General features: G+C 37.6%; 1 protein-coding gene across 3 annotated transcripts in view; it reads right to left on the bottom strand.

Annotated features, from left to right (window-relative positions):
• The window catches only part of LOC127578590 (zinc finger C3H1 domain-containing protein-like), a 60,537-nt gene that overhangs the window by 10,012 nt on the left and 33,525 nt on the right, over positions 1-17,000 (bottom strand). For all 3 annotated transcript variants that reach the window (XM_052030740.1, XM_052030741.1, XM_052030742.1), the window contains 7 exons: positions 13,165-13,351; positions 10,371-10,557; positions 9,738-9,929; positions 4,752-4,992; positions 4,559-4,664; positions 4,144-4,342; positions 2,992-3,086 (listed from right to left, as the gene is read on the bottom strand). In XM_052030740.1, the coding sequence (XP_051886700.1) occupies positions 2,992-3,086; positions 4,144-4,342; positions 4,559-4,664; positions 4,752-4,992; positions 9,738-9,929; positions 10,371-10,557; positions 13,165-13,351 (1,207 nt within the window). The remainder of the gene's footprint in view (positions 1-2,991; positions 3,087-4,143; positions 4,343-4,558; positions 4,665-4,751; positions 4,993-9,737; positions 9,930-10,370; positions 10,558-13,164; positions 13,352-17,000) is intronic.

Below are 17,000 nucleotides of genomic sequence, written 5' to 3'. Positions count from 1 at the left end.
AATAATCTGATTTCAGAGAAACCCAAACACACAGGATCCAATTAGGAAAAAGCACTCAATTCAAAAGAATCCAAAACCAAGCATTCCTCAGCCAAAAATTATCCTTGCATCTGTTCAGAGCTAATGAACAATTATGGTGTAAGTAAGCAGTTGTATCAATTAATCAATCTTTCATATCTTACAGAAAGTTATTGAGAAGTACTAGCTCACTTTGGAGCAGAGCTAGAACAATGTGATAGAACATGTTAACAGAAGAAGCATAGCTGAAAGAATAAATCTTGCAAAGACAAAGTGAAAGGCATGATTTCAAATATACTATGAGAAAAAACTTAAAAACACAGATACATTCAATCTAGATAATGAGAGAATGTAAATAGCACAGGGAGCAGTGTGGTGGCTGGTATTTTGAAAAGGGCAGCAAAGTTTAACAGAAGCCAACAAAGATTGGTATTAACATTTTAAAGATACAAAAAAGAGACATGAACAGATGATCATGATTAGTTAAAAATGATGGGAATAAAATACACTTCAATAGAACATTTAGTGAAAAATTAAATGTAGGACAAAGATGGCATACTGAGATGGTTGTAGTTAGAGGTTAATCATGCCAGCTCCAAGTCACTAGCCGCCACCATTTTCAGCTGCTTCATCAAGGACCTCCTTTCCATCACATCAGAAATTGAAATGTTCACGATGATTGAAATGTTCAATTCCATACACAATTTTCCAGAAAACAAAGTAATTCATGTCTGCATACAGCAAGACCTGGACAACATTCAGGCATGGGCTTATAAGTGGCAAATAACCTTCATGCCTCCAAAATGCCAGAAAATCACCATCTTCAGTAAGGAAGAGTCTAACTGTTTAAACGACATTCATTTCTGAGACTCCCACCATCCTCGGGGTCACCTCCACTGACTAGAAACTCACTTGACCAGTCACGAGTTCAGAGGTAGGGTATCCTGCCAAGACCGACTCAGCTTTTGCCACTTCAAAGCCTTACCAACATCTATGAAACACAATTCGGGAGCATGAAGGAATACTTTCCACTTGCCTGGATGAATGCAATCCAACATTCATGCAGATTGACATCTAGGATAAAGCAACCTGCTAGATTCTTACCCCATCTAACACCTACAACCTGCTAGACATGCTGTGAAACTCAATCAACATCTAGTACGCTTTCTAACCAATGTTTAAAGGGATAATATGGTATTTGTGGAGTGGTGCAAACTAGTGTTTTAAAATATTATACAGTCAAATAAAACTAATCACTTTTATCAGTAAAGTTGTGAGGCAAATCAAAGTCTTCGAAAAATAAAAGCACTCGCAGCTCCAAAGGCATAACATCACACTAATCACATTACAGAGAGAACTGCAAAGCAGTATTTCTGCAGTTCTTCCAACTTGAATATTATTAATTTTGCATAAAGGCATGAATGAATGAAGTGACTATCATATGCATTACTTCACTTAAGACAAAAGAGACTGCAGATACTGGAAACTGGAAGAAGAGAACGCTGGAAGAACTCAAGTGGGTCAAGCAGCATCTCTGGAGGCAAAAGGTGCAAGTACGAAGGAGGGTGGATAGAGTCTGGCAGGTGATAGGTGGAGTAAGATGGGAAGGGGATTTTAAGCAGGTGGAAGGAGGGCAGAAAGGTTGGGACAAAGGGAGAAACCGCATGGGACACCATGGCTATGGGTAGGTACGCTGAGAAATAATTTGTCTGCATTACTTCAGTCTACATATTGGAATTCTGATGCTCATGTCAGCAATTCAGGAAAAGTTATCAGGAAGGTATCATTAAAAAAAATAATAAATTTTAGAAATCACAAAATCATTACTGCAAAGGAGGTCATTCAGTCCGGCAAATCTCTCCAGGCTCTTTGTAATCAAGTTAATCTTATTTTCTTACACTTTCTCCAATGGTGTGCAAATTTTATTTTTATTTACCTTTCAAATATTTAGCTAAATCTTTTCTGAAAGCCACAACTGAACCTGTAACCACTCACTTTCAGGCAGTGCAATCCAGATCACAAATTGGAATTTTTTTTAGAAACTTACTTTGCATTAGTTAGAACATAGAACAATACAGCAATGGAACAGTCCCTTTATCCCATGATGTCTGTGCCAAACATGATACTAAATTAAACTAAGTCTCTTCTGCCTGCACATCATCCATGTCCCTCCATTCCTTGCACATTCATGTGCCTATCTAAAAGCCTCTTAAACATCCTTGTGTGTATCTGCTTCCACCACTGCTCCTGGAACCCCATTCCAGGCATCTACCACTCCGTATAAAAAAAAAACTTGGCCCACACACCTCCTTTAAACTCCCCCCCCCCACCTTAAATGCATGTCTTCTAGTATTACCTCTGCAAATCTGCATCTCTTAATCCTTAAACTTTCCACTCAAAGGCAGAAGTTCTACTCAGCCTCAGTTTGTGACCCACTATCAAATCCCCAACCAATTTTCTTTGCTCCAAGGAGAGCCTCAGATTTTCTATTCTAGCCTCAAGTGAAATCCCTTGTGCCCAAATCCATTCTTTCTGCGTCCCCTCAAAGGGCTTCACGTCATTCCTGAAGCATTAGGACCAGAGCAGGATGCCTAACCCGTGTTACATAAAAAAATTAACATAGTCTCTGTTTTTTTTTCCTTTTGCATGGATGGTGACAATAACTTCAATTTCCTTACACACATTACTATTTAGCTGTGGTATCTGAAGATGTTATGTTCAGCTTTTCAAATCTGCATTATGGTGGCATGAATATTGTCCAAAGGAAAACAAAAAATATTTGATGTTTGCTGGAACAGATCAATTGTCCGAAAAGACAGTTACTGGTGCACTTGGCTTACCTGTCACATTTAAGAAAGTAAAATTCCTCAAATGTAATTACACTATAAAGCAAGAGTTTTTTTTACTGGATTAGGAATATGCAAAAACCATTCTTAAAAGGAAACTAAATCCTAGTTATGCTTCAAAACATACCGTAAAATATAAGTAGGGTGGTGTTCAGGGACTTCCCCCTCAAAAAAGGAGTTGATAAACTCTTGAAACAAGACTGGAACGATGTCTAAGCTTTTCTGCAATGAATGAATACCAAAGTGACAGTAGTTCTTTCATGCAAAAAATATTTCACATTAAACAGGTACAATTTATCATTCAATTTGAAATATGGCTACTTGCAATTAGCATGCAGTTATGTTTTTAATTACTTTCATTCACTGTACAGAAAAAATATTTTTCAACACATGCCAAGATTAGGAAAGCTAATTTAATTTATTGAAGGTACACCAGGCAAAGTGTAAATGTCGAGAAAATGACATCTTAGAAAGGTCAACAGGGAAGAGAGAAAAGACAGGCTTTGGTTGATATTCGTCCTGATATTCGTTCTTCAGGTATTCCCTCAATGCTAATCTCATTTTTCCACACAAATACTGACTAGTATTTTTAATGTGTTCTTTGGGAGGTAAACAACACTGACAAGCCCACCTTGTGGTTATTACAAGTTAACAGTACAAATTAACAAGTTTGGATTAGTCCCAGGTCAGGTGGAGAAAGAAGGGCAATAGGGTCCCTTCAGTGAAAAACATCAGTGAAAAACATCAGTGATTTAATTAAGACTGTAACAAAAACAAAATTGGGAGCTTCTGTGGTTCTTTCCCACAGTGATTAGATTTGCTGAACTTAATCTCAGAACCTGTCATACTAAGTTCTGCCAAGTGTTAGGCAAGTTAAAGATCTCAAGGTGACAAACCAGTGGCTTAAGCACAAGGCAACCACATCTCAAATTTCCAGGTAACAGCTGCATGTTGTCAATTGCTCGAAAGTGTCTGCATAGAAACTTTGGACAAAATATTTTTAGACATTCTTAGAACTAACTTGTTGGTTATTATCTTTATTCTCTAAAATGCTTTATTTGTTTAGCAAATCATTGAACTTGGTGTTTAAATGAACGATAGTGAAAAAATGTTAATCCCTGACACATGATGATTAACATGACAGTCATTAGAAACACTAACTCCCTGAATCAAATAAAACATTCTAAAAGTTCTACTGAATCTTTCCAAATCTGATTTTGTAAATGTGTTGACCAAGAAGTTTCAAAATGGAAATTAAAAAAAAATTATAAATACACACCACTGAAATGAAGAATTTGAATGCGTAATAGAATAACTGAGCATTATGGGGACTCCTCCTAAAAGCACAAAGCCACGCATTCACAGCATCATCAATTTGTTTTCTCTCCAAATAAAGGTCAGCTAGAGCTTCAGTAAGTTGGTAAGCAGCTGGACAAGACTGTAACAGTGTTTTGCAGAGATTTTCAGCAGCTTCCCACCTGAAAGACACATTTACCATATCAAAACACAAATAATTAAAAAAAATTGAAGTATAAATTTGTGAACTCCAAACAGACAAATGTGATTTAAGATTCTACAAACAAGTCCACAAATTCCAGTCATGCCCAAGTTATACCTTACTACCACAAAGTTTGGTGCTGAAACAATATTGCATTTATACCTCAATGCTGCTTAAGAAATTTAAGTAACCATACCTCCCCATCAGTCTCAGTGCTGAAATCATATTTCTGTAAATTGAGAGGCAGACTGTAATCCTCTCTTCCACAGTAGAGCAGTCCCCAGAACATGCTTGGACAGCATCTGAACATAGATTTAAAAAACATGAATTGAAATTCTGACCAGCATTTTAACAGAGAAATGAAAGTTATAAAAATTAATCTACTTCACCTTCAAACAATGCAAGTAACGTATCAGGGTGTGTCTTGATATCTTTTGATGATTGCCAAGGGATGAGAAAAGGCTCCTTCGTTACGAGCTTAGAAGGATTGGCTACAGCTGGATCGAAGAATTTGGAAGGAAGACTGTTGAATTCAATGAGGTGAATGTAGGCTAACCAAGCCAAGCAGCATTCATCTGCATTTAAATATTCTGCCACACTTTTGTTACCATCTGAAGTTTTCAAGGCATTCTGTAAAATATATGTCAAAATAAAATATCCCAATTTTCACGTTACATTTGCTGCATGTATAACAGAATTCAAAGAAAAACTAGCAACACAGGTTGCAAATTCTCTGACATCAGCATTAAAGCTACACAATTCTGAGAGAAAATACAACCTGAAATATTATTTTAATAACATCAAAATGCAAAGTGTAACATCAATTCAGATTAACTACTACGATTTCAACTAATGATAAAATTAATGCTGGAGATTCACAAAACTACAGCCAACATGTTGGTTTTTTTGAATTGATTTTCTGAAAAAATGTTCAAAAATTTGTATAAAAGAATGGTCAGTTTAGGCATCAACAGCAAATAACTTTGCACTCTTAGCCTTAATGCATTGTGCAAATTTACAGTCAATATTAAAATAGAAAGAATACACATGATTATCAAATGACACTGCCAGAGAAAAGCAAAGATGATGGAACTCAGGGAAATAAAATGAGCTAATGCAATTCAATACTAGTAAATGAGAATCAATTAAAAGTACAAAAAAAACAATGGAGGAAAGATGGTGCTGGTGAAGAAGAGTAATACGGGGATGCATTACATTCATTAGGTATTTAAAGCAGCTGGTCAAGTAAGGGCATGCTGAGTGCTGACCTTCATGGCAGGAGTTATAGAATTTGAGAATCGAGATATAATGGTGAATTTATGCAAAACCATATAACTGCAGCTGCAAACAGATTTTAGGGCTATACATCAGGATGTTGCCAGAGCAAGTTGTAGTTAAAATTCGTTCTAGGGACTTCAGCACATCAACCTAGATTGGCATTCAGTACAACACCAAGGGAATGCTCCACTGTTAAAAGTACTATCTTTAGAATAAGATATAAACCTTGTCTGTCCTCACTGATGTGTGTAAAGAATTCTGTGGCACTATATGAAAACACTTTTGAGTGTTGGCTCTTGGTATACTGGCCACTATTTATTTGAATGCAAATTAACAGTCATGTAACTGCATAACAACAGTGGCCAGACCTTGAGTATCATGCTGGCTATAAAGCACTTTGAGACACTCTGAAATCATGTTACGTAATTATTGATTGTGAAGAGTTTAATTTATTAAACGACATTATGTATTATTGGATGGTGCCTGAAGCATAAAACACATTTGCATTTAAGAATACATTAGGAAGCTGGTAAAGTTAAATAGAAATAAGACAGGCACATGGAATTAGGACTACTTTGGAAGACACTAGTTTGAACTATCTATTCAAAAGATCAATTTCCATTTTGTGATGTTTAGATAACTTCACATAGTTCCTAATACAACTGGCAGACATATACAGATAATTCAAGCAGCTCAAAACAATAGTCATCTGTGCCAAGGAACACCAGGGATACAAACTTTAATCAAAAGGCCAATACAATTGGGATAACCTTTAAAAGTGACAGATTTGCTCAGGTGCTGCTCAATTCCTTAATAAGTAGCTTCAGGAGCGGCTCAGAATCCATGGGAGCATGCAACAAATATGGTACTTTCTGAACTAGCCCAAAGACTTCCATCCTCTATGAACAGAATTATATCCACTTATTCAGGTAAGTAAAGGAAACATTTCACATCCAGCAATCCCATGAAAACTGAATGATTGATTTTGTATGATTTTTGTTCATTTATTTTTGGTGGGAATTATGTGTGCTGGTCCAAGACTCATCAACAGGGAGAAATAGTTTCCATCTTCTCCGTCACTTTCCCTTTATATATTAAAATGCAATTAAATCATCCCTTAATTTTGCATAATTAAGGGAATATAATCAGTGTTTGTGTGTTCTCTCTAACATAACCATGTTTTCTTTTGGTAAATCCATTCTCTACTTCCACCAGTGCCAACATTTTTTCTTACGTAAGAGTGAAATAATTAATATTCTAGCTGTGGCTCTACTCGGGCACTGATTAGTCATAACATTTCTTCTGATCGAGTTGTACAGTGTGGGAACAGGCCCTTTGGCCCAACTCATCTGTGCTGACCAAGGCACCTCCCTGAGCTAGTCCCATATCCCTTCCAAGCTTTTCCTATCCATGAACCTGTCCAATTATCTTTTAAATGTTTTAATTGTTCTTGCCTCTACCACTTCCTCTGGCATTTTGTTCCATATTAAATTAAATTTTATTTACAGCGTGGTAACAGGCCCTTCCAGCCCAATGAGTCCACGCCGCCCATTTTAAACCCATATTAACCTACCCGTACGTCTTTGGAATGTGGGAGGAAACCGGAGCACCCGGAGGAAACCCACGCAGACATGGGAGAACGTATAAACTCCTTACAGACAGCGACGGGAATCGTTTGGTCCTCAAGTCCTCTTTAAATCTTGCCCTTCTCACCTTATACCCATGCCCTCTAGTTCTACCATGGGGATAAAAGATTATGACCGTCCACCTTATCTATGCCCCTCGTGATTTTACGAATCTCTAATAAGGTCATCCCTCAGCCTCCTTCGCTCCAGGAAAAACAATTCCAGCCTATCCAATTTCTTTTTATAACTTCAACCCTCCAGTCCCAGCAACAGCCTTGTAAATCTTTTCATTAGAGACCAGTCCCAGGTATACAAGTTTTACATTTGTCTGACTAATTTTCTGTACTGCAGCAGGACATTTTCATGATCTGTGGGCAGGCACGGTAGTGTAGCGGTTAGCATAACACTTTACAGCGCCAGTGACCTGGGTTCAATTCCGCCCACTGTCTGTAAGGAGTTTGTACGTTCTCCCCATGTCTGCGTGGGTTTCCTCTGGGTGCTCCGGTTTCCTCCCACATTCCAAATACGTATGGGTTAGGAAGTTGTAGGCATGCTATGTTGGTGCTGGAAAAGGGGCGACACTTGCAGGCTGCTCCCAGAACACTCCATGCAAAAAGATGCATTTCACTGTGTGTTTTGACGTACATGTGACTAATAAAGATATCTTGTACTCCCAAGGCTTTTTTGCATATTCACTGCTTTTAGTTTTACATTTGTTAAAAAATACTCTTTCATTAGTTAGGTTAATTTGTCTATAATTTCTAAGTTTCCTTCTCATTTTTCTTAAATAGTAGTGGCATGCACAAATTTCTGATCTAAAGGATCGATCCACAAGTCACCTCTGAAAGACAATGATTAGGGCACCTGTAATGTTCTTCATTACTAAAAAATCCTGGTTTGGGAACCATCTGGTCCTGTTCATTTGTACAGTGCCATCATTTCAACACTTCCCACTGATCCATTTTTAATTTTATATCACCAAGACTACTCTTCCCATCTACCACTTCCATGTTCCAATAGATTTTAAACAGCAGCTCTACATTAAATCAGGACAGCTCTCCTCTGGCTGAAAATCATCTGATTGATAACAGTCAGAATTAATGCATTCAGAATACCGATAAAAGGCACCCCCTCAAGGCACCATTAAAGATGTAGAACTCTTCAGCAAAATAAGTCTTGCGGAACAAGCATCCTAACCTCAATAAATATTGTTCAATGTATTTTATGATATTACTACAATTCAACGTCTCAACACAAACAACATTAACAAAACTCTTCCCTTAGAGAGCCAAATACTAAGGAAAGGTAAAGCTTAAATCTGGAAACGTTCATCCTAGTTAATGCCTTAAAATAGCTTCAAGAAAAACAAACCCCTGGTCTCTTTTGCACAGCACCTCTAATTATGAAGTGCTGGAATGTACAAATTTTTAACTGAAAATTGTGCACTGGTTAGCTCACTCCTGGCACACATGCCTGCATACTGCAAAGGAGAAGTCAGGAACAAGCTAAGTGACAGATATCCACTCACATCAAGTCCTGGGCACAGTGTAAATGCCCTGAGCTTAGTGGTTGGATTCACTTTGCATCTGGGTCAATAATGTCTGGCTCATTATTACAAGATAACAACACAGAGGCTGCTATTGTGGCTATGCCAGTTTTTTGATAGAGCTATATACTGGTCCCCTTCGCTGTTCTTTCAGCGAAGTCAAGCAACTTTTAACCCCTTTCAAATATCTATCAATTTTCTTTTAAGAAGTGTCATTTCACTGACAGCATTGGTAGTTAACTCCTTCCATTACACTGATTGCAGTCCAGATCACAACTTACTCTGTCAAAGACATGTTTCTTTACATTGCCAATGATTATTGTAGGACCACGTTAAAACTCTTTCCTTCAGCTGCCATTGGAAACATTCTCTTTGGTTAAAACTAAAAAAAAATTTTGAACGCTCCCATTGAATCTCAACATTCTCTGGATGTTGATGCAGGCTTCTCCAAGTTTTCCACAGAATTGAAGGCCCCTGTACCATTTTAGTAAATCTCTGCAGCATTCTCTTATGGACTTTAAATCCTTCTAAAGCATGGCATTCAGAACTGAACATAATATGCAGCTGTGGCTTAAGCATCATTTTAAAGGCTTATCAAAAATTTAACATTTGCCAAATATCACTGATGCTGGAAATGGAGACAAAATAAGAGTCAGTGGTGAGCAACACAAGAGAAATATTAAGTTCTAAAGATGAATCATTGACTTAAAACATCAATGATATTTCTTGTTCCAAAGATGCCACGTGGCCTGCTGAATTACCTTCATTATTTTCCTACATTCGTCTTAGCATGACCTCCTTATTTTTGTATTTCATGCTCCAAATAAAACCAGAAGTTCCATTAACACTCCTTAACAATAGAATTCTCAGCTTGCCCTATCACCTTCAAAATATTCGGTCAGTTGCATGATCACAGAAAGACATACCTGAAAGATGGCCAGTGCATTCTGTTGCCTTCCAGTAAAGAGACTTAACTGCACCCAAAACAGCAGAGATTGAAGCAGCTGAAAAGACAGAATTTCTGATTTTTCTGATCTCTCTATGGTTTCCATAAGAAACTGCACAAGTCGACTGCAAACATAGTCTTTTCCTTCAAATGAGTTCTCGTGCATTAAATACTGCAAGCAGAAGAAAAGATAAAAATTAAGCCTCCGAAGGAAGAGCTTTCCTCAGACAGGAAGTACTTCATAGTCATCAAGTCACCTTAGAAGCCTTGTCAGTGACAGGCTGGGGAATTTTCAAGCACACAGCAATAAAATTATGGTTAAAAAATTTAGTTGACAATTAAATACAGTAACAATCTTTCTTGAATTTCTAGCACTCATGGAATCATTAACGAACATGCAAATTTAACTGTCATCCAATAACTCAGCACTGTTAGAATTGCAAAACATGCTCAGTCTTGGGAATCAGAGTCTGAACCCAAACATCAAGCATGCTACCAACAAGCCTGGCTGACCCCTTTCAGATCTATTCCTAAGAAATGCTTTTACGATTACCAATGAAATTATATATCGATAGCCTGCAACATGGAAAATTTCAATTGATTTCATACTTACCGTCCACCAGACTACATGTGTAGAAGCATACTGCACTGCTGTCTCACACATTTCTTGAACTTCTTCCTTTGTACCTCGCTTTGAAAACAAGTTGAGATAATGGCACCATATTTCAGGATTTGCTCTATTAATTTCAAGTGCTCGAGCCAAAGCATTCAGTGCAGCATCTAAACATTCTGCTGGGGTGCTAATAAAAAAAAAGGTCAAATTATGAGGAAAACCACCCAATATGAAAGTCTCAAATACACACTGTAGTACAATAATGCAGCCTCAATCCCTATAATTAACACATGCTGACTTTGATTAACCAACATAGCAGGCAGGCAAAGGATATTTTTCAGTACAAGAAATATAGAATTATTTTAGTTATTTAAGTAGGTGAGGGAAGAGAAAAACTTTTTGTACTATGCAAAACATCTATCATAAACTTTCTGAAAAGTACATCAGTGCCACCTACTGACAAAAACAGCACTACATGTGTAAATGAAGATCATAAAAGAAATAAATTACAGAAGTTAGCACTGAGCAGATTTTAATTTAGTTTTAGATTTAAGTACAAACAACACTTAATTCTGAAGATCGAGTATTTCCCCAATAGCTTCCACTGTGCAAATCTCAATTAAGGGTCACAAACATACATTGTACCAAATCCATCAACGATGGCATTTCTGACAACTTCCATTTGTGCTAGTTAGATATTTTCTTCAGTCTCATTTATTGAGATCTCATCCGCTTTAAAGCGCCAGCAACAAACTGGAAAAAAGCATGATTCTCATTCTAGACAAAAATTGCTCATTAAGAGATTGGTGGGCATGCCTTTGGTCACATCTGCAACATGTGACTAGCTGCAAGAATCTTGTGCCTCTTGGACAAGAGCTGAAGCTCCTGCAATGCTATGTTTTGGATTCCTATACTGGCATCAGTTGTAGGGACACTCTCCTGACCTGCTAGACAGTACAAACTTGACAAGCCAAATGGTTTCCTTCTGGGGTGTAACCATTGTGTTTCTAGGAAATCAATGGTACACAGTTTAGTTTCTAAAGCTAAATCAGATTCCACCTCCGCTCCTGCATTAAAGGTCTTAGTTAAATTTACAAGTTACGTGAATTTAAGAAGCATGAATAAGCTATATTTTAAACCAAACTGAAAAGGAAAATAAAAGCTGTTTGTATTGAAAACAAGGTGGAATATTGGAAGCTGGGATCAGATAAGTGGATTGGAGAGAGAAGGATGGATTGACAACCACACAGGAGGCTTCAAGCATTGAAATAAAAAGGTATAAAAAGGTTTCTATTTTAACTTTACACAATTTTAAACTGGTGACTCCAATGGTATACTAAATAGATAAACTGTTCAGGACCTTGTCACAAATTTCAAGTGACTATAATTAACAACGATTAATTTTGTTTTAAAGTTTACTTCAAATAATTTTCAAGCCAGGTATGGCCAAATAGATTTTGATTTTAATTTTGCTGTATTCAGTTCCTTTAAGAGTGGCTTATGCAAACTTTATACAGTTCATTGCTCCAGGACTTCCTGTTTTACCAGGCTTCTAGATTTAAACCTATCCATCTAAAAAAAACAAAATTCAATACAGAAAATCTTTGTGCAGCTAAGTTGTAACTGATCACTTCAATTTCAGTGTTTATGCAGCTGAGCAGCTTTAAATCAATACAGACTGAAAAGAACTTAAAGTAAATATATAATCCAACAAGCCAAAGCCAAATTGCAAAATGAAGTCCAATTTTTGTGAAAGGATTTACATTAAAATGTCATTTTACAGATTAAGTTTTGCACAAAAGGGATATTTCTACACATATGCCTATTTTGGTGACCTGCCAAACAGTGCAATGGGTGGTTTGGTAAATTTGCTGAGACCCAATGGCTTACTTGACAAAGAACTTTAAGTGGAAAATTTTTTTAACCCGACTTGATGCACATTAATCAATGTAGGCATTGAGAAATTGATTGGCACAAAGTCTAGCATATTAACCCCAAAGCTTATTCAAGGTAATCCCCTAACTCAGCATATACTTCAGAAATTAATTTGTAAGCTATTTAAATAAAGGCTTCTCTGATAGGGCTAACATTTGTCTGCTTGAACTACTTGCAAAAAAAGAAAATTATGCATTTATATATATTTAAAAAATGCAGTTGCTGGAAATCTGAAGTAAAAACTGAAATGCTGGAAATATCAATGAGGTCAGGCAGCATCTGTGTAAAGAGGAAAAGAGTTAATGTTCCAGATCAAAGACACTTCATCTGTTGAACCAGTTCTGAAAAAGTGCCATCAATCTGAAGAGATCTCTGTCCCAAGATGCCACCTGAGCTGCTGAATATTTCCAGCATTATCTCCACTCACTAACTTGGGACATCTAAGGCTACTTAAGTGAAGCTGGCGTTATGCAGGAAAAATAGCAATCAACATGCAGCAGTGATGTAATAATAATCAACCCTTCTGCTTTTAGGTGTTGCTTGAGGAAAAAATACTGACTAGAATGCTTGGATTCAAAAAAGATCTTTATATCCACCTGAGCAGCAGCAAATGGGATCTCAGTTTAACATCTTATCCAAAAGCAGAAATTCCTGACAATATAACATTGCCTTAGCACTGCAATTGATTTTTCTGCAAGTTTCAGTGGAAGTCGATCTCAAACACAGAACCTAATGACTCAGGTTTGAGTGCTACCAACTCGCCACTGCTGACATGGAAGCAAGTTGAACAAGACAATTAATCTCATTCATAATTTCATGCCAATTAGATAAGGAAGTGCTGGGGAAAAAAACCACATACCCCTCCCTTTGATTAAGATATTTGTAGGTGAGTTTAATCCAAAGTTGTACATCTTGGGGATTTTCCATTACACTCGTTTCCAGGTTGGCAATGTCATCGGTCTCTGCAGTAAAATATCGGACATCATCTGGAGTAATAACTGCATCCAAGGCTTCAGTTCCAGACCAGGAATGTTCCACAGACTTGGCTGAAATACAAGAGAATTGTTTTTGCATCCACATTAAACAGTGATTTAAACTAGAGTAACTCAACATACAGGAAAACTCCCTGTTGAAAATGGTTGCTTTGTGATATGCATTGAGTTATTTATATTAGTACATCTTTTCAGAAATCTCACTTTGTCCCATCAAATACAATACAACCTTTCAATTGCCAGTCAAGTCGAATTCCAGACAAACTCCAAAAACTACCTACAGTGCTGTAAATTTATTACTTCACTGCAGTGCACAAAACCACAGCCATTGCATCTGAACTCACAAACCTGATGCCAAGATATCAGATGAGTTTAGTTAAAATACAAGATAGTGTATTTCTACAAAATATTGTGCATTTCCATAAAATATTGTTGCTGGGGGCTTGAGATATTGTACATTGATAGACAGCTGAGAGATTGTCAGGGGCAGTGATGGCTCCCAACATTTCCAAAATTGCAAGTAGTTGAGAGGAAATTACTTGTCAAATCTGGTGAAAATCTAAGAGGTATTTGAGGTGACCACATCTTAAGAAACATCAGCATTCCCAGCATAGCTTTCCTTACTAAGTGTTTTACTAGAGGTTTACAGCTGAAAATAATTACGCAAATTTTCTGTGGCTTTTAATTCAGCAAGATGAAAAACAAATTGTAAACACACAGCCAACTTGGGCTCCAAAGTCTGATGGCATAAGGATCTAAGAGCATATGGTGATACAGAATGGTTACACCACACTTTCCCACTGTGCACTGAGATGACTACACTTAGACTGTAGTTCTTCGGCCATGCTCCCCAATAATGTCAAATGTCCAAGTAGTATCCACACACCTCCAGCTTACATGGCCAGGAGCAAAGAGGGTTAGGTGATCAGTCATTAGTCCAGATATCTCTCTAGTCCTGTCATACAGAATTTGAACACCAATGCATTCCACAAGATTCAGCACAAACTGGTTCATTTTTAAAACTATGCTTTAGCTTTCAAAGCTATCCAAAGAGCCCTCTAATTGATGTGTAAATGAATCATGAACTGTTTTTATAGATGGGCAAACTAAATTTATATAGGTTCACTTGAGAAAATTACCAAGAATTCAATTTGTGAACATCTAACCAAGCTTTCTGTGAACTGATCAGTGATAATGAGCTGTCTTTTTTAATATAGTAAATCTCTGATAATCCGGTATCTGAATGATCAGGCATTGACTCATTCATTACTCTGCAATGAGAGTTGGGGGTTCAGAGTCAGGGATCTGGACTGTGGTCCAGATGTAAAACTCACTAGGTTCTTGCTCCTACTCCTTTTAAGCTCACCAGGTTCACTGAAAAATATAATACTATTGTGCAACATGCAAAAAAAAAGTGAAGTAACTGTTGAGGTATTATTAGGAGTAACACCCAACAGTTCAGAAAATCTGCTAGTCCAGCACTACCAAAGTCCCTAAGGTGGCAGACTATCAGTTTTATTATATAACAGTAACAGTGAATTGACACAATGATACTCATGCATTTGGAAAGAAGACCCATTTTCAAGCAAGCCAGTAAGGAAGCCGAGTGCTCCCAATACACACCTCCAGTATAATTATAACAATGGCAACTACCTGATAATGTGGAGAACAGGACAAATCTAATCTGGCTAATTACTAACTGGTCTATTGTCAATCAGCAAAGTGATGGCAGATATCATAGACAGTGCTATGAAGTGGCACCTACCAGTAACATGCTCACCAACTCCCAGTTTGGGTTTCACAAGAACCATTCATCTCCATAACCTCATCCCATCCTTGGTCCAAACATGAACCGAAGAGATGAATTACAGAGATGAGGAGAGAAGGACTATTGAGGACAATGACTCTCACCACTACAAAATGGATGTTGCATTAAGGCACTCTGATAAAATGAAACCAATGGGCATCAAAGGGTAAAGCACTCCAATGATTGGAGTCACACCTAACACAAAAGGAAGGTGGTAGCAGCAGTTAGAGGTCAATCATTCCAGCCACAGGACATCACTACAGAAGCTCCTTGGGGCAATGTCCCAGGCACAATCTTCAGCCACTTCAAAGCCTTTCTAACACACGGTTAAAAGTGAGATGGTCACTCACATTTGCAAAATGTTTAACTTCATTGGCAATTCCTCAGAAAAAGCACTCCATGGCTGTTTGCAGCAAGACCTAGACAACATTCAGTATGACCTGATAAGTGGTTAGCAACATGTCACAACAATGCTAGGCAATGACCACTTCCAAGAGAATCTAATCCTTAGGCCTTCAATGGCATCACCATCAGCAAGTGCCCTACCATCAACCTGGGATCATCTTTGACATAAATACTGTGGCTACAAGTTAGAGGCTGTATTTCCTGCAGTAAATAACACCACTTAGAAAGCAAAATTCAGCAGCAAAAAGACGAGTGCAACTCCACAAGACATAAGCTTGATGGCATCCAGGACAAAGCAGAGTTCTTGACTGGTACCCTGTGCACCACCCTAAATATTCACACTCTTCACAGTGGCACACAGCAACTGCAGCATGGCACTGCGGCTGCTTACCAGAGTACTCCGGCAGCACTTCCCCAAACCTCAACCTCGCCATCGAGGCCAAAGGCTTCAGGTACACATGAACACCAATATCCGCAGGTTCCTGTCCAAATGATGTACCCTCTGTTCTTGTGAACATATTGCCATTCCTTCATTGTCACCAAGTCTAAATCCTGTAAGTGCTTTTCCAAGAGCACAGTGAGAGAATCTTCACAAGTACAGCAGCTGTTCAAGAAAGGAACTTACGGGCACCTTCTCGTTAGCAATTAGTGCTGGCCTTGCAGCAGCACCCAGATGCCAAAAAAAAAGAAATATGTTCATAAAGTGTTACCAGATACGCTCTCATATCTGTATCCAGCCCAATAATGAGAACAGTACTAGTTGCACTTAATGTATTTTGAAATTGCTGAGAAGCCACCTTTACTAGACTTAATGATAGTGCTTAAAAAAACCAAGTCAGGCGTCAACAACTCAAAGCTATAAATTTTTGTGACTTAGAGAAACTGTACAGCACTCTTTATAGATAGGTTCAATGTTAATTTTTTAACATTTTAAAACAATACTAAATCCTAACAAATTTCTACATTTAGTATGGCTCATCTATTTTTTTATGTATAGAGCAACAGTTTTATTTAAGGATCCATTTTAAACAACAGGAATCATAATTGGGAAATGTAACACAAGGTATATTTCAGTCCAGCATTCATTTAGCACATTTTATAATACTTTGATTTGCTCAATTATTGCACAAGCTACATCATATTCCATATTAGAATATTACTGCATTACAATTGTGATGAGATTTCTAAAGTCCTCCTTTGCCTATAAACTGCTTTGTAATGCCCTAGGAGATTCTGGAAAGCTCCACATAAATTCAGGATCCTTCATTCTTTTTCTTTAGCCACTTTGCTCCATTGAAGAACACATCCATTCAGCAAACCCTCTTATGAGCACCACATTTCCACCCAGAATTTGAAGAGTTAAAGCCAGGTGTGTTATACATTATTTGAATCACTGCTAGGAAAATACTGTTGGCCTTTGAAGGACAAATTTATTGATGCTTACTTTTTTTCCAGAGCACAAGATAGGGAAAGAAAAATTCCACTTAAACA

The sequence above is a fragment of the Pristis pectinata genome, chromosome 15 (genome assembly GCF_009764475.1).
Source record: "Pristis pectinata isolate sPriPec2 chromosome 15, sPriPec2.1.pri, whole genome shotgun sequence".
In the NCBI taxonomy this organism is placed as follows: Eukaryota; Metazoa; Chordata; class Chondrichthyes; order Rhinopristiformes; family Pristidae; genus Pristis; species Pristis pectinata.
This window is presented reverse-complemented; position numbering and strand designations above follow the sequence as displayed.